The sequence below is a fragment of the Arachis stenosperma genome, chromosome 5 (assembly GCF_014773155.1).
Source record: "Arachis stenosperma cultivar V10309 chromosome 5, arast.V10309.gnm1.PFL2, whole genome shotgun sequence".
In the NCBI taxonomy this organism is placed as follows: domain Eukaryota; kingdom Viridiplantae; phylum Streptophyta; class Magnoliopsida; order Fabales; family Fabaceae; genus Arachis; species Arachis stenosperma.
In genome coordinates this window covers 976,246-994,077 of record NC_080381.1, presented here as the reverse complement: position 1 = coordinate 994,077, position 17,832 = coordinate 976,246, and the positions used below count along the sequence as shown (strand labels likewise).

General features: G+C 33.1%; 2 protein-coding genes across 7 annotated transcripts; both read right to left on the bottom strand.

Moving 5' to 3' along the window:
* Positions 1 to 2,393: 2,393 nt before the first annotated feature.
* Positions 2,394 to 8,752, bottom strand: LOC130982864 (TMV resistance protein N-like). 3 transcript variants are annotated; one of them, XM_057906982.1, is made up of 8 exons: positions 8,137 to 8,752; positions 6,753 to 7,878; positions 6,295 to 6,579; positions 5,418 to 6,200; positions 4,628 to 5,231; positions 4,115 to 4,255; positions 3,711 to 3,848; positions 2,394 to 3,395 (listed from the first exon to the last, which is right to left on the bottom strand). In XM_057906982.1, exons 1-8 carry the CDS (start codon positions 8,622 to 8,624, stop codon positions 2,407 to 2,409), a joined length of 4,554 nt encoding a protein of 1,517 aa, XP_057762965.1. In that variant the 5' UTR covers positions 8,625 to 8,752; the 3' UTR covers positions 2,394 to 2,406. The 3 variants fall into 3 exon arrangements, with proteins under 3 accessions (XP_057762965.1, XP_057762966.1, XP_057762967.1); XM_057906983.1 differs by lacking the exon at positions 4,115 to 4,255; XM_057906984.1 differs by lacking the exon at positions 6,295 to 6,579 and having other exon boundaries at positions 5,418 to 5,770; positions 7,688 to 7,878.
* Positions 8,753 to 9,609: 857 nt separating this feature from the next.
* On the bottom strand, positions 9,610 to 16,518 carry LOC130982865 (probable starch synthase 4, chloroplastic/amyloplastic). Of its 4 annotated transcripts, none has more exons than XM_057906985.1 (20): positions 16,322 to 16,518; positions 16,085 to 16,120; positions 15,961 to 16,000; positions 15,768 to 15,831; positions 15,548 to 15,676; positions 15,162 to 15,366; positions 14,902 to 15,036; positions 14,629 to 14,733; positions 14,353 to 14,451; positions 13,775 to 13,904; positions 13,465 to 13,515; positions 13,110 to 13,220; positions 12,509 to 12,618; positions 12,201 to 12,369; positions 11,535 to 11,621; positions 11,109 to 11,180; positions 10,738 to 10,851; positions 10,413 to 10,474; positions 9,955 to 10,051; positions 9,610 to 9,853 (listed from the first exon to the last, which is right to left on the bottom strand). In XM_057906985.1, the coding sequence occupies exons 1-20, from the start codon at positions 16,414 to 16,416 to the stop codon at positions 9,734 to 9,736; spliced, it is 2,031 nt and encodes a 676-aa protein (XP_057762968.1). In that variant the 5' UTR covers positions 16,417 to 16,518; the 3' UTR covers positions 9,610 to 9,733. The 4 variants fall into 4 exon arrangements, with proteins under 4 accessions (XP_057762968.1, XP_057762969.1, XP_057762970.1 ...); XM_057906986.1 differs by having other exon boundaries at positions 15,792 to 15,831; XM_057906987.1 differs by having other exon boundaries at positions 15,768 to 15,868; positions 16,322 to 16,434.
* Positions 16,519 to 17,832: the final 1,314 nt, after the last annotated feature.

Below are 17,832 nucleotides of genomic sequence, written 5' to 3'. Positions count from 1 at the left end.
ATTTATTTGGCAAAATTTTAGAATTAACCACTCAATTTTTGTCAAATCACCTATTATTTCCAAATCAACAAAAAAAAAAAAAACAAACTATACAAAAAAAAAATAACTCATTAAATGTAACAAACTATATAATAAGTTTATAATCCCCAATAATTAATTTCTATAAATAACTCATTAAATATAATAAACATTCATATTACAAATGTCATAATAATATTATTAATCATAATAAATTTTACGTTATAAATATTCAAATTTTATACTATTTAACCTATTTATATAAATCTCTTATCACTATTCCTTCAAATAACATCAAATTTAGCACAAAAAATTTATTTCCGAACTACATAACGTCTCAAACTTACTTAATGAAGTATAATTCTTTGGACAATATTATCAAACAAAACAGACAATTGGTTTATCAAAGTTTGCATGGTTCGTTTATGAAAAACATTAACAACCACAAAGGAAGATGAGCCTCTTTGTTTAGAAATGATTATATTAGATGAAAATGAGACAACTACATTTGTGGCACATGTAATCAAAAACTACAATATCCAACAATAAGGTAACCTTATATACTTTTCATAATCTCATATATCAAATTATTAGTTACCAACTCAATACTTATTTCAGATCAAAGTGCTACAACAATTTTTGTACTATTTGATAGCGAAGAAAAAAAAATTGGGCACAACTGCTTCAAATCTAATGACCAGACAAATAATGACATTGAAACACAATCCCAATTAAAAAATTTGTGCAACCTTACACTTATATTTGAAGTTAAAGTAAATGATTTTAATCTCAACAAAGATTGTCAATAATACACTGTTACCAAGACATTTGTTTCAACCAAAAACACTAAACCTCAACACCCATTATAGCAAATAAAACAGGTAATACTCCAGAAAAAAATTCACTTCTTCAAGACATCATTTTTGTTTATAATTTAAATTATTCATTGATTATAGGAACCAACTTTGCCAACACTAAGCATCAAATGAAGATCACATACCCATCAAGAGATTAAGGAGAAAGAAAATCATACAAATTCAAGACACATCTTTGGAAGAAAAACATACATGCAGAGATGGAATAAACAACACAATAGAAATGGCATACAACTCAACAATTCATAAAGAATATGCCTTCACAAGAATTTACGACAGAAAGAAGAAAACAACAACTCTAACAACAACCAATAAAAAAAAGGAGGACGAGCACTATATAAGAAGACTAAGTCCATCAACAAAAGCAAATGCAAAAATCAAACCACCAAATAAAAATATCACTTTGTACAATTCTAACATCCAAATCTTTTATATTACAAATTATTTTAAATAAAACACTTTTCAAATTTAACTTTAGTTTACACATATTTAATTTAATTCTATAAAACGTAGCAATTTCTAATATTTATTATATACTATCATTAATTTACTGTCCCGCGCGATAAGTCTTATTCTAGTTCTTAAAGAATCTTTTGATTGATGAATTGTACATCTTATAGGTTCTTAGAAGATCTAATTTAACTAGATGTATACCTTCCTAAGTGACAGAAATGACTGTTAATGCATTCCCATGGAGTTACAAATCCACAGGGTAACATAGATAGAAGATTCATTTAATTGTTGATTAACAAATTATATGACACAGACATACTATAGAGATTACAGAGAAATGATATACAGATTCATATACCCTCTCATTTGAAGAGTGAGTTTCTATGCAGTTTTGTTTTGTTTGCTTATATTTTCTCTTTGCTCCTATCAGTGCTTATCTTTCCATCCATTAATGTAAAGAGTTTTCTTATACAGGGTTGTCACACAATAAAAACTTACATCTTGCTAAGCTTAATAAACAAGTTATTGCCCTACAGACAATACTAAGATTTTGCACTAAAATATGCCTTTGGTAACGTTATAATTAGTTTCCATAATCTCCCTAGCGGGAAGGGAAGCCTTGAAGCAACAAAATGACAGTTTCTACTGTTGGCAAGTTGGTTAAACAAGGTGTTGAGTTGGTTGACAATTGTAAGTCAATGCAGCAGAGGTTCAGTGCAGTTAGTGCAGCTGTTTTATAAGATTTTACAATGATGAGAATGATGATTTCTTACTATTAACTCGACATTATTCTCCTACTATACATAACAAATTAAATAATGATCGATTTCAACCAACAAAACAAAACTTGCATTATTTTATGTGAAGAGCAACCTCTATATGGTAATTACATTGTTCTCTATAGCAGAATATCCTTAATTTCTGAGATTCAATGCACTGATTTAGATAGTCTCCAAAGAAGACAACAATCTGTGATCCATGCAGCAGTCAGCAAGGATTGTGAAATTATTATCCTACAGGCTTGACACTATCTGAAAGGAAAACATATGATATAGTGGACTTAATAGAAATTCAAATTTTTGTCATGCATTTGTTGCTTAAGGACAAAACCAAACTCCTCTTGGTAATCTTGTACAGCTGACTTTACAACAATCTTTTTAAATTTTTCTCCAAACTCTGACCATTCAGCTTTGATTTTTTCCTGGTTTTCCTTTGCCAAGTCATGCTCATGTTGCAAACGTGGTACTTTCTCCTTCATCACATCCATTTGAGCTTTGAGTGCCTTTCCTTCCACATAGACATATCTCTTTCTCTTTCGAGTCGTGTTCTGTTCTTTTCGAGAAGCCATGATGTTAGCATTAGTAGTTCTGATTTGCTTTTCTAGCTCCTCTTTCATTTCCTCCAAACGTGCCAACTTTTGCCGCAGTTCTTTTTCTGACGCCACCGTATCATTGAACTGATTCTTGTTATTTTCAAGGTCAGATTTTAAGTTATCAGCCCTCAACAGCTCTGAAGCAGTGGACTCAACTTTCATATTTGCTTCAATGTAGCTACTACTACAATGTGCAAACACAGTTGAAGCTTCAGATATCAATGCTCTCAGTGCACCTGATAAACCATCATTAGCAGACAAACTGGAGAGATAATCTAAGCTGGTTTTCATGATGCAGCAATGTTGAGCATCCAAGAACACTGAGGCATCATTATTATTGGTGATGAAGTCTAGTGCTATTTTCAGTGCTTCCATGGTCTCTTCATTTGGAGAAAATGAAATAACATTGGTCTCAGCATCAAGAGAAGCATAGAATCCTTCCATTTCTAGATCATCAGCATCATCATCTTGGCTCGCATCAACTTGATTCCCAAAAGATTCATCTGTCGTCGTTGGCAACACAGTGCAACATGTTTTGTGATGAAATTCTTCTCTAATAGCCATTCCACTTAATGAAGAGGGAAATAATGGAGCTTGAAGGTTTTGTGTCTCAGCCAAAAATGGGGATTGAGAATATTCTGCCAGTATATTAGCAGGGTGATCCAGCACTGCTTGGGCTAATACACAATATACAAGATGAAAAAGGTAAAGCGAAGTCAAATAGTTTATTTTAAAAAATTCAATGCATTTAAATAGAATATTTTACTTATTAAGAGTTAGGAGTTTATATACTTGTTTGATGAATGACACTATCAATCAGAGTAATAGGAGCTTGTCAACTCTTACCAACTTCTTAATACAGTTTTTTTTTTTTTTCAATTAAGACATGGGCAGCAGGAAAGAAAATATAGTCATAGTTGAGGAGTGTAAAGTGCAAACCAACTTTTGCCAAGTGAAGAACAGAAATTATATATAAGTCAAAGGAAAGAAACCTGTCTCTTCATCTCTAATGTTGTAGCTTGTGGATGTTAATTGCATTAAATTTGATCTCAGGTGAGAGTCCAAAGGTTCTTGCCAACATTGGCGCAGGGATAACTCCTTGCTATACATCCATAAATCATCATTACTTTCTGCAGGGATTCAAGCTTTATGAAATGCCCAAATATATAAACTACATGTAAGACAAAGTTTGGGAAGAATAATCAAGAGTCAATTAACTCTTCACTTTCTCTCTTTACAAATCTCTTTATTAGAAATTAGTTATATGAACATCTTAAAAATAAAAAAGGCTGTCAACACATGAGCACACAATCAAGACCAGAAAAAGAGCAAAAGATAGAGAGGGATTGAGATGTCTTGTTTTTGAATGTTTAAAATAAAAATTTTAATTGTTTACCCCCATCATTAGCAGTATCATTACTTGCTAAGCTTAACAATGTTGAATCTGAACCATAATCCCTTTCTGAAGATGCATGACAAGGCAGGTCAATGTAGTCTAAGCCCAACCTTAGTGTACATAAATCATCAACACATGAGCCTATAATGCAAAGCACATGAATAGTCACAGTTTATATATGCTACAAGCAGAATAAACCTGGTTGAGTAAGAAAATGACAAAACTGATCAAGCACCTTGGCTATGCCGGTCAAGAAAAAAAGGTAATTAATTACTACATATATAACCTTCGCTTATCTTTACAAATTATTATTTTTTGGTTCCAAATTAGATGTTACTTTGAATTTTCTCTACCTAGTAAGAAATAAGCTACTACTTGATAAGAAGTATAGCTATTCCAAGTTTTATGGATTTACACGGAACTCACAAATAACCATTTAAAAAAGAGTAATCTTAGGTGGACCCATGAAAATGAAAATGAACTCATAAATGAAATGGCATCAATGTAAATTACCTTGCACACAGGAATTTGGTTCCCTACTCACATGATCATTCAATGAAAAACTCATTCCTAAAGGAAGATCCAATGAAAGCCTCCTTTCATGTGATGCCATATACTTCTGTTGTTGCATATTTACCTGAAAATTTCCCATGATCAACTCTTCTTTATGCAACAGAGGATCAATAAATTGAATATTCTCCATGCTACTTCTATCTTTGTGAAAATAGATTCCAAGTTTCTTGATAGCTGGTCCCCTTTGGCCACAAGATTTAATTGTACACACAACATGATTCCATTCATTTTCTAAAATCACTTCATTCACTTTGGACTTCATCAATTTTGGATCAGTAATAAATATATGATCCACTAATTGATTGGATGTCTCCACTGATTCAAGATGTTCCGCTTGATCTCTGCTGCTGTTGATGATAAACTGCGGACAAATGTGTGTACACGAAAAATCAACCGCAGGTCCAACAAGAACACATAAAGAGATTTCAGGAAGCTTGTTGCGAAACCAGAAAGAAATTGAATCATTGTTGCTACTATGCTCCACCCAATTTGGGATGCTACTACTTGGAAGAACAAAATCCTTGGCTCCATCCTCATGCAATTCCTGTTGGTCAAATATATTTCATGCTTTTAACAATATGTACTGCTTTGGTTCCAAAGAAGTTTTCATTTGAAACAAATTGATTACTAGAATTACTAGTCTGTACAATAGATAGTTATTTGAAACTGGAGATAATATTAAGAATATCAATTTTAAATGATCAAGTCCAATACATAAGGATAGAGGAACCTTGTTAAGTAACATGTTTTTGCTGGCGTAAGTCAAGGATATGCAGTTTCTTGCAGAGAAATACTTTATGTTTGGTGGAATCCCTTTAATTTCTCGAAGTTCTCTGCAGCCATTCAAACTAAGTGACCTCAAGGAGCAAAGTTCTTTGAGGCTTTCATCAAGAACTGTGAAATTATGCTCTGACAGGTCTAAATCTTCCACATTGCGAAACCAGGTAAGATAAGTTGTAAAAGATTCATGGAGCAAATCTGGTAGTTTGCAGGCAGAATGTTTTGCCTCCAAAGGTGCCATTGGACTCCCTTGTTCTTCTTCAACATCTACTTCAGACTTCTCAGAAGTCACTTTCTCTTCATCTGGAGACATGACAATTGGGGAACTTAGTGCTGGTGGGGAACTTGCTCCATGTTTTATCATACTTGAATGGCTAATCAAACAAAACCTTTTAATAGCAGATGGCAATTCTTTTATCAGAGTACCATCCGAATAAATTGTTAGTATATTCTTTAATTTTCCTAACATTTTTGGAAAATGTTCAAGACTAGAGCACCCTGAAAGACAGAGATGTACAAGATTGGTCAACTTGATAGATGGAAATCTCTTAAGCCTCCTGCAACCTTGAGCACTCAATACGCTAAATCTATCTAAGAATACAATTGATTCGTGAATTTTAATTAAATTCAAGCACATATTCAATGATAGGTTTACTAAATTTGGGACTCCGGATATATCAGGTATCTCTTCTACATTAGAATGATCAAGATTTATGACCGTCAAGCTCATGTACTGCAACAAAAAAAAAGGATGTCAAATGATGAAAAACCTTAAAGATTTTTATTGTCATATGTAAAGGTTTTGGATGAAAGAATTTTAGACTTGCCTTTTGCTTTTCAAGAAACCTAACTGACTGTATACTCTTGCCGGATAATTGGAATATGACAAGTCCCTCCGGATGAAAATCAAGTGGTAAACAAGGTGAAGGATATTCCTCCCAATTCAACACTCTTAAACAATTTGGAAGATACTTGGGACCTTGGGAAAAATAAGTATGTCTAATAAAAAGTGTTTTGAGATTTCTCATTTTCTTGAAAGCCTCTCCATCCCATCTTATTACTTTTTCAAACTTGGGAAAATCCATATGTATCATTTCAATTTTGTCAGATCCCTGTTAACACAAAACAACATCATTACGTGTATAAATTATATATGTTTCAGGACTTTATTACACACATTTAGAAAAATATAATATCCTACTAATTCTATCCAAAGAAGTCAGAGAGCTGAAAATTTTCAAGGGATAATAAGAGCACTTAACTAAACCATTCATACTTATCTTACCATATTCATTTCAAAAACTTGAACTATATCTTCAAGGAGCCATAATCGACTACGCTTCCCAGGCTTTTTTGGTGATTCTTGACGCACAATTTCTCTACCCATGTCTTGAATGAGGGCATGCAAGATTATTCCATGATATGCATCCATTTTTATTAGTGATTTTTCAACCAACACTTTAAGTCCATATTCCAAGGAGTCGACATTATGATGAGCACAAAGTATCCTTTTGACATCTGTCAATTCACATCCTTTGAAACAACAAGCAATATCAAGAAAAATTTCCTTCTCAAATTCCTCCAATCCATCAAAGCTTACCTTAAGCACATTTTGTATCTTTTTATTGGGAATTCTTCGGTATTGATCTAATGCAGACTTCCACTGTTCTATACTTTTGCCCAGAAAGTTTGATCCCATAACTTCCAAAGCTAATGGTAGGCCAGAAGCATAAGTTACCACACTGCTCAAGATGTCTAAGTAACTTCGATCAACTTTGTTAGTTTTTAAAGCTTTGAAACTGAGCAATTCTAGAGAATCCTTATCATTCAACTTATCTAACTCATATGTTATTCTGTCCTCGTACCTTGATAGCAAACTCGTGTCCCGAGTTGTGATGATAACTCTACTACCAGGACTAAACCAATCAAGATTTCCAGCTAGAGCATCTAATTGCTCTTGTTGGTCAATGTCATCTAGAATCAAAAGAATTTTCTTTCGTTGGAGTTTTTGCTTTAACATTGATATTCCTTCTCTAACACTCATCAATGTAACTTTATTTTCTCCAACTAGTTCAAACAGAAGGGTCTTCTGCAGATGTTTTAATCCATATTTATTTGAATTCTCTCTTGTATTTTCATGGAAACATATATTTTCAAAACATAAAACTGCAAAATGATTGACAAGCCAATTATACACTGCCACAGCAAGTGTTGTTTTACCTATTCCACCAATTCCATGAATCCCGAGCACGCAAACTCCATCACTAGACCCAACATTCAAAAGAGAAATTACATTTTCCACTTGGGAATCCAATCCAACTGGGTGATCTACAATAGGTAAAGTAGCACGTTTAATCTCTATTGATACATGTCCAACAATCTTGGCAACAAACTTGTGCTCATATCCATCCCTGCCCAATAAGATTTAGTTGTTAATTAGATTCATATATAGATTGTTCTCCAAGTATCATTAGTTTTGTTTTATCCTCATGTTATTAGTAATAGCCCATCATCTTTAAAAAATAGACCCTTTTGCAATCTTTTTCCCAGGATTCATACATAGTTTGTTTTGAATTAGGAATTTTATTTTATATGCTGATCTTTTTTCTTGGAGCTCTCTTAAAAAGGATAGCAGAGAAGTAAAGAAAATAATTTAAGAAGGAGGGTACCCGTGTTTGAAATGATAACCAGACAAGTCTGCTATTTTCTCCAAAGCCATTTTCCATCTCTTAAGCCTCTCGAACTTGAACTTGTTCTCATGCACAGCCAATGCTTCTCCATAAGTCCCTGTCTGCTTCCGCACATCAGAAGGATCCACGTCATAGAAAACAGGAATAATCAACCTGCCCTTTCCCTTAACACAGTCAAGAATCTTGACAAGTTCATCCAAACAAAATGAAGAAGAAGCATAATTCTTAGAGAGCACAACGATTGCGGCCCTGGACTGTTGGATTGCAGTGAAAAGTGAGGATGCGATCTCCTTCCCTCTCCCAAGCTCCTCATCATCAATGAAAGTGTTGATTCCCCTATTTGTGAGAGAGTAATAGAGATAGCCAGTGAAGCCAGAACGGGTATCCTCACCTCTGAAGCTGAGAAAAGCATCATAGGTGAAAGGAAAGTAGGAGGAGGAGGTGGTTGCTGATGCTACACATGCCATGATATTACATATTAGCTCGCTACAAACACCAACTACAAGCAAAGGTTTAATCTTGCAAATAAACTCCACTTCCTCTGTCCGCTCATTTTTTTGGATATGAGAAACATGTGTGTATTATGCTGTTATTGTAAAAAATGTGGATGTTAGATATGAATGTGGAAACAGTTTTTTTTTTAAACAGGGATGAAGAATCCGATTTCTTCGTAAAAAAAATAAGCTTACTAATCGAGACAGTTCGATTAGTGTGGAAGAAAAAATTTAAATTATCGGATCTTTTAATTTACATTTAAAAAATTAAAAAAATTTGGAATACAGTTCGATTTGTATATTTAAAAATAGAATGATCCGATTTTTTATTTTGACACTACAGTATACACTCTATATCTGTGTTCTACACTATTCTCCCTCTCGCATCTAAATTAAAAAGTGTCCTCTATCTTATCTTTTTTATTTTTTTAATTTTTTTTGTTGAAAAAAGATGCCACTAACTTAAACCAATAATTAATGTCTTATCTTTTACATCACGTAAAGGTTACAGATTGTTGGTAGTTACTAGGTAACTAGTATTAGTATTACCAAGAAGTTTCCCTATGTGTTTTCTAACATGGTTGAGTTGACCATCAATTGACTTGCACTGAAGAGAAAATTAATTTGTTTTTTATTTATATCATATGATAATCATACTAATAAACTTCAAGTTTTAAGCCGTTGGCATATATATTTTTCCTTTCCTTGAAAGTTACTTAGATTAAAATGTGTTATCAATAAAGCATAAGTAAAATAGAGATTATTTTTCATCGATCCAAAAATCATAATGGAAAGTGATACTCACTTATACAAAAAAATTAAAGGAAATATATCTTGAGATCAAGTTGATATTGCTTTGCAAGTTCTATGATATCATGTATAACAAATTTATGATTAATTATAACAATTTCAAACGTAAATGATTGTTTTTAATACATGACTATAAACTTTAACACACATATCTTTATTAATTTTTAAAAAGAATATATCAATATTTCTTATTTTCAATCATTGTAACTTGATGATAAATAAACACCAAAAATAAAATAAAATAAAAAAATTACATAAATATGAGACCTAGTTCACAAGTTCTTAATAGCCGAGTATGATTCAACATGAGCATCATAGCATTCACCATCCCATGAAAAGTCTTGTGTCATTGCTTCTATCATTCTTTGTCTCCACTTTGATGGGTTATTCCTCTATGGACACATGAAAGTGAAAACAATTGATCAGTGTTCTTTAATATTTAACTATACAACATAAACTTAGAAAGATAAAATGATGATGAGAAACTACATACAATTTCATCAACGGCAAGGTTAAGAGACATGTTTCCAAAGCTTGAGTTGATTAACTGTGAATACTTGGTGGCCTCTTGGTCATGGTGCATGAAGTTCCTATCAAAAAGTATAGCTCTTGTATAAATAAATTATGCAAGTATCACAAAATATATATACAAAAAAAGTGGAAACTCAGGTGCAGTCAATTACATGTGAAGTTGATAACTGAGTGCCGCTAGATGATTTGACTGATTTGACTAAATTTTTATCTAACGACTCTCAACTATCAACTTCACGTAAAATCGACTGCACCTGAGTTTTTACATACTTTACTTTTATCTATTATTGTCATTCTTTTTCTGTAGATCTTTAGATTAATGTATTTGGATATAATTAAATCGAAATACATTGATCTATGAAGGTACAAAAAGCGATCGCGATAGATTTTTCGAAATTACTATTATGGGACAATGATTACCTGTTTATAGTAGCTTCACAAAGATGTGTTATTGGAGCTGCTCCATATCTTAACGCTTTGAGCTTCACACATGCAAAATATGAAAATCCTATCATTGAGCTATCATATTACTCACCAAATAACAATACATGAAAATTTCCACTTCAAACTATACTCTCTTCCTAGATTATGCTTTTAATGCTACATCAAAATGTGTAAAATTCATAACAATCAAATGCTAAACATTCACCAGAGGGAAAATAACTTGCAATAAGAACCTTCTAGAAATACTTTATGTGTAGTTTGTCATCAAAGTTAAATGGATGACAGGAGAAGAAGCTCTTACTGGGATTTCATCAGTAGGATCAAGAAAAGATTGGCACAAGATGATGTCAGATCCTGCAAAGACTAAATGCAACAGAGCTTCATTGTATTTGACCACGATTCGAATTTTATTATCCTGCATATCACCAAATAATTAATAGAAGACATCGCATGGCGTGACATAATAAATATTAATATATTATTCATAGAGCATTTCGACAACGTAATATCAAAATTAAGGAAATTAAAACACCACATAAATGGCATTTAAATTTTCATTCAAGATATGCCCCAGCAATTTGACAAGGGAGCTAGACTGAGAACCGAGATTCAGTGCTTTGCCATGGTAATCAAGAAATACACACAAGAAAATGAGGGTAATCTAGAAGCTACCTTGATCTCCTTCTTAAGCCCTTCCAGTGTCTGGTTCATCACTGATCCTTCATTAGTCCCCATGAATATAAACTGCACAGAATTGAAATATATCAATAAACAAAAAACTGATCCTCAATGGTAAATCCTCCCGGAGAAGGATTTTCCATTGCCAGAACCATTTCATACAGAACCTCTTTGCTTTGTGGTATATTTCATTATTGAAAAAAAAATGTCCACCAATAAATCTTATGTTTGTTTGATGAGCCAACAGAAAATTCATATGCATTCTGTGCTATGTTATGACCAAAAAAATGTCGACCAATAAATCTTATGTTTGTTTGATGAGCCAACAGAAAATTCATATGCATTCTGTGCTGTTATGACCTTCCTCGTATCACCACTACTGAGAAAGTACAAGTTCTAATGTTCTATAGAAGTAGCAACCTGGATGTTCTGCTGCCTAGCATGCAAGATGATGCCCTTCATTTTATGCACATCAAGTTCAGCTCCTTTTGGAAAAATGCATGCAACCTGAGAAAGAAAATTTGGAACAAACAAGCCAAGTAAAACCATGTGTGCAAAATCTATTAATACAGCATGTGCTAATTATAAAAGTTACTATTAAGAAAACAATACTCGAATAAGTCCACCCTAAACTTAATTTGGTCACAAACAAATCAATGAAAATTTCCATAAAAACGGCTTAGGGAGTGAATAGAGGCATGAGTTGTATTCTATTTTCATATTTTTCCCATTTTATCTCCAAATTCTTCAAATTACATACAAGTAGATCTTGTTTGCAGTTAACCTAAGCAGCAAACCGCACTACTATTTGATGGAAATGTTAATTCCATAATTCCGATTCCTAGTGAAGAGCCAATGTCACAAGGTGTTAAACAGTGAAAAATCAACACATATACAACTTTAACAGTAAAGCATAGAATATATCATTGTCCACAAACTAAATATTTGCAGTGTGTTTGAGCTTTAATTAGCATGAAACAAATGGCTTGATGTATTCCATGAAACTAGGTCTTGTATAACCCTGCTAGCATATGGTATAGCACACAAACAAGCAAGGTTAAAAGCAACAAGGGGCAAGACACTTGCAAGAATATTAGAAGCACGTTCAGATAACCCCAGCTGCTGCTGCAATCTAACTTTGCAAACAACTTTTCCATTCATATTTTCAGCATTAAAATTTTCTGGTAGAAAAGAGTCTGATGAAGGATCCCAAGTTGATTTGTCAAATCCATAGGGAGCAATGGCCAACTTGTCCCTGCAACCAAACACAACTTTCCTTCAACCAGTTCTCTCTGCTAAGATAACTGTCAATTTCATACTGATTTGCAAGGATACTGAACATTCCCACCTCATCATTATACAAGAGAGGAGAAGTGTGACAACAAGATACTTACCAATGAATATTTAAAGTAGGTTCTAGACCATGACTCAGATTATGAACCATTGTGTGTTTCGGATGGACAGATGACATTATTAAAACTCTATTCGAATAGACGACTCCCCCCTGCAAATTTGACAGAATACTCAGTGATGGACAAGTCATAAAGTGGATATACGCTTCAAGTTTCTAAAATGTTTTTTGGTTTATCATATGATATCATTCAACAATTAATGACCGCAACTTGACGGGGTATTAATCTAGCAAACAAGTTGATTGTACGCATAAATTAACCTGCAAGCAGAAGCATTTATTCTGTCCCACTTACAAGAGAATAATGACCCTGCCTTGCTATGAGATACAAACTAAAATGATTCTTTAAATTCACAATTTAATACTAAGGTAGAAGAGAAAGTTCTAGGCTTCTTATGAATCCTCGTGAAATGGGAAAAGGAGGAATGTTATACGCACAACTTTATGTGTACACCTTCTACTTTTGGTATCAAAGTGATTCATCTGATTCTAGAGCTAGAAAAGAAAAGCCTGATGAGTTTTTCAATAAGAATCTTGCAATTGTTTGAAAAGATCAAGAGTAGGAGAAGACTAAGTAACTTTACCTTCAAAATATTGACACGTTCCATGTTGATGTTGTCTTGCAAACGATCAGGAAGATTAAGTCTTTCAGGATCAAGACCACATAAGGCCAATTTATCTGGTTGCTCAGTACACTATAACATATATGGTACATCAAGTAACTATAAGATTGACATGTACCAAAGAAAACATAACTCCATAAGCAAAAGAGAATAATTTCTTCGCATTGACAATGTAAAACAACTTTACACTAGTCAATAGAAATATGGAAAGTAAGAAGACATCATGGTGGATATATTATCATAGTGTGTAAATTTCCTGCAAATTAAATGCAAATTTCAGACGGAAGAAATGTCAAGATTAAGATAACCTACTAGCCTGTGAATTGAAGCCGTGGCATGTCAGTAAAATTCTGGTATTCTCAAGTCCCTAAAAAAGATTATTGAAATCTCATTAGGGTCAAATGGCATGATCTCAAGATGTTCCCAGGAAAAAAAACCATCTTCAGCTTTCAAGACTTAAGTTTTTATTTTTTGAGTTATATTCCAAGAATCAAGAAAACTGATCTGTCCTTGAAGTGAAAATTTTATTGAATCTTGAGGGGAAAAAAAGTTTCATCACTATCCAAATACTTTTCTTGGCACAGTTGAAAATATTCAAAAGATACAATTAACTAAAAATCAGAAACCTGATTAGCGAATATATCCCAGAAAAGAGGCCCAACAATAGCAGTCTCCCAGTTATGCAGATGCAATACATCAGGCTGCTTCCCACATTTTACTATATAATCCAGTGAGGCGCGAGAAAAATAAGAGAACCTGAAGAGCGAAGAAACAATAAGATACTATTCCATGATTCTTGACAATTAGAGAGGCCAAAATTCTTTGTTTTGATAATTTTCACTTTCCTCTCTCAACCAAAAAGTAAAATACCAAATAGAGACTAGCTATGCCCATTCAATCTCTTTCTCAGATGGTGACAAGCAAAATATGTTGACAAGGAAAAATATTAAATGGCCTCACTCCATTCACCTACCATTATTTTGATCTTTCGGATTTAATTATCCATTTGTATGCTAGTGGTGGCACAATGTAAAATATATATTTTCAAAACTAAAAAATTAGAAAAAATCAAATTTGAACAAACTATCATCGTTCCAATTTTTTACTTCTTAACTATTTAAAACTTCTGCGTAAATTTGACATTGATTCCTATAATGTTACTTGCAACTTTAATAGATGAAAAGTAACATGTGAGGCCACTCACCTTTCGAAATCGTCTGGATAGCCATTTATCATCTCACGACTGAAAAACGATGAGTAGCGCAATGGCTCAATCAACGTGACTCCAATGCCATGAACAACACTGTCACACAGAGAACATAGATGAAAGGAAAAACAGTATCTCCTAAAGAAGAAACGCGGCGTAAAACTTCAATTCAAATATCTTTTAGTAACTCTTCTGTCCCCAACCATAAATATTATGAAATTTACTTTATATGAAATAGAAGGTAATTGAGTATACGAAGAAAGTCAAACTAACCCAGTCCAAATTCTGTTCTCATGTAATTGACCATTAAAATATGAGTAAGCCTCTATGGTAAGTTTACGCAAACCTTGCACTTCATCTAGGTTCAAAGAAGCATACCTACAAGGGCATCAGTTATAGCCAAAAACATCAGCGTTATAAATAGAATAACGGACATGCAACAAAATAGTTTCAAAAGCCTCATGCTGAATTAAGCTACAATTACTTGGATAAATAATAAGTAACAGAAGCAAAAAGGAAAATCAAAGGAACAAATTTCTTCATTACTTTGGCATTATAACCTCAACCAGATGCCCCTTTCTTTGAAGTGCACGGGATATTCCAGTCACATATGATGCTATAGATCTATTAGGGACCAAAGGTGCCATTTCTGTGCAAATGTGAACAATATGAAAACCACTCCTGAATAAAGTTGATACAAAGAGATCAATCAGATTTAAAATATCTTTGACAAAGGGAAACAGTAGAAAATTGTTGTGAGGATCAAAGAAGAAAGAAGAAAATTGCCAAATGATGGCAGGATTTACTTTTTGCTTCCATATGAAAACTGACGAAGTTCCCCAAGAAGTTCAGAATCTCCTTTGTTTGCAGTAACATTAAAAACATCATATACACCCACTTTGTGGCTTATCACCAATCTTCTTAATTCAGATGCTTCCCCGGGGCTAATCACATTGTTAAGGACCATTGAGTCTATCCGAAGCAGCAAATCCGAACAGACTGATTGGTTATCTGGTTTACAAAATGCAACCAAGACATATATTATTGCTAAAATCAGAATCATAATATAACTTAGTTAGCACAGATATGAAATATGACATGACATCAGAAAATGGTTACATGACATGAATGAATTAACAATTGACCAAATGTATTGCATGAGCCACAAAAGCAAATGCCACGATGCAATCACCTCTACAAGCACCAGCCATCTTTTCCACTGTTAATTTCTTTACCATACTGAGTAGAGACTGTTTTTCTCTTTTTGTTTTGTTAAGTTCGTCTATGGCCTTGAGCCGCTCCTTGTTCAGGTATAGTATGTCTGCATGCCATAAGAATAAACAAAATGGCTATAAGTTGTTAAACACTTGGACGGAGCACAGATAGGTATACTAGCTAGTGAAGGAACTAACTCTGCTGAGCTTCTTCGAACATACCCGAAAAATCTGGCTTTGCATGGTCATCACCGGTTATTGACTATAAAGATTGTTGATTGATAAGGGAAATATCAAGACTAGCAAGGCAGTGGAACGCTTGCAAAATAAGAAAAGGAGAAACTGAAAGGAATGTGAAGAATGCAACATAATTGGAACTACAGCAACATACCTTAGATTTCTCCACATTTTTATCACCCTCAATCTCTAACCTAAGACACACATCACCAAAATTAATTCCAACTAACACTCACCTATGTTGAGAAAAGTAGCAAATGTTGAGAGATAACACTTACCTATGTTCATGAAAGCCATTGACATCCTGATTGTTCCTAAGAAGAATCAAACAGGCTTGTGAGATGAAATGCTTCAATTATGATCAATCAATCAATGCAAAACAAGAAAAATGACAACTTTGTACTCAATGAGGCTTCAAAGTGGGATTTTGAAGACAACCCACTAAGATTATCATTAAAAGACACAAGAATTATGGTACAAGAAGTAACAACAACGCATGAACTGTGAGTAGTTACCTCAAACAACGGAGAGGTGAAAGAGTGGTTTGTTTTGAAAATGAGAAGCAAGGAGATGAAGGAATCCCAAGAGCTGCGTTGAAGAGTGTTGCCATAATCACAATCACTGATTCACATCCACTATTTCATAGAAAAATTGCCTTGCAGTAACATGATATATAAATGATCATGGCGTATAATGTGTGCCTCGTTGAAGTCACCACCACAAACGACAAAGACAAAGCATCATCACATTCACATGTCATCAGCTCTGAATTTTCTCAGCCGTAAAAATTGTATTTTCGTAACAAAAATTCAAGCCTCGATTTTTGCCTACGGCTATGTTTGGTTGAAAGGAAAGAAATAGAGAAGAAAAAAATAGAAAGAAAAGAAAGGAAAGGAAAGAAATTGAGTGAATTTTTATTTTCTTTAGATGTGTTTGGTTAGAAGGAAAATAAGAAGGAAAAAAAGGTTATAAAAAGACAAATTTACCCCTATATTATAATATATATTGAAAAAAGTAAAGAGATAGTATTGGAAGTAGAGAGAAACCATTTTCTTTCCAATGTTAGAGAGAAAAAAAATTGGTAGGCTCCACCACTTTTTTTTCCATTCATTTTCTTTCCCCTCAATTTTCCTCTTCAACCAAACAATAAAAAATAATCATTTTTCTTCCCATTTTTTTCCTCTCTTTTCTTTCCTTCCATTTTCCACTCAAACAAACATAAAAATTTGTTATGACAAATTCCAAGAGGGAAAAAAAATTAAAAATAAGAGTTGATTAGGTTAGCTTAAATGGAAGGTTTATAAGAGAAAATCTTGGTTGTTTAATATTTTTAAATTTTATATGACAGAATTTTGTGTTATTAAAAAGTAGATTCTAGAGGTGATTCTTTGGAACATGGAATTCTAAAAAATTATTGGAGAAAAATTCTATTGTACAATTAATTGGGAACAAATTAACTTTTATTTTTAGTTTTACGACTTCGTTAGAAATAAATTCATCTTTTTATTTTAATGAATTTGGTGGGACGATTTTTTTTTTATTTCATAAATAATAAAATTTAATGGAAACTATTTGCCAATACAAAATAAATAATATCTTTTATTTATTTTACTGCCAAATAAAAATTTATTACAAGAATTTCATTTCTATAATTTACATTGCACTTTCAAGTTTCAACCGACAAAAATATCAAATCATTCTAAAATAAATAATTATTCATTCACACAAATTTTCACCATAATTTCGCATTCTCTTAAAAAAATATTGACGGTTGATTTTATTTTATATGTTGTCGATCGATAAAAATTACTATATACCAATTCCAATAGTCAGAAGATCTCGGATCCAGAAACGGCTTCATTTCTCAATCAAAAGGCTCAAATCCAGGTAGTTCTTGCAGCCTCATAATCAAAAGAGTCAATCAAAGGAAAGTTTCAACAAATCCTTCGCTTACTTCAAGAAGATGAAGAGTCCTCATCTAAAGAAAAATGCGATGAACAAGATCAAGATACATGAACTGAAGAAG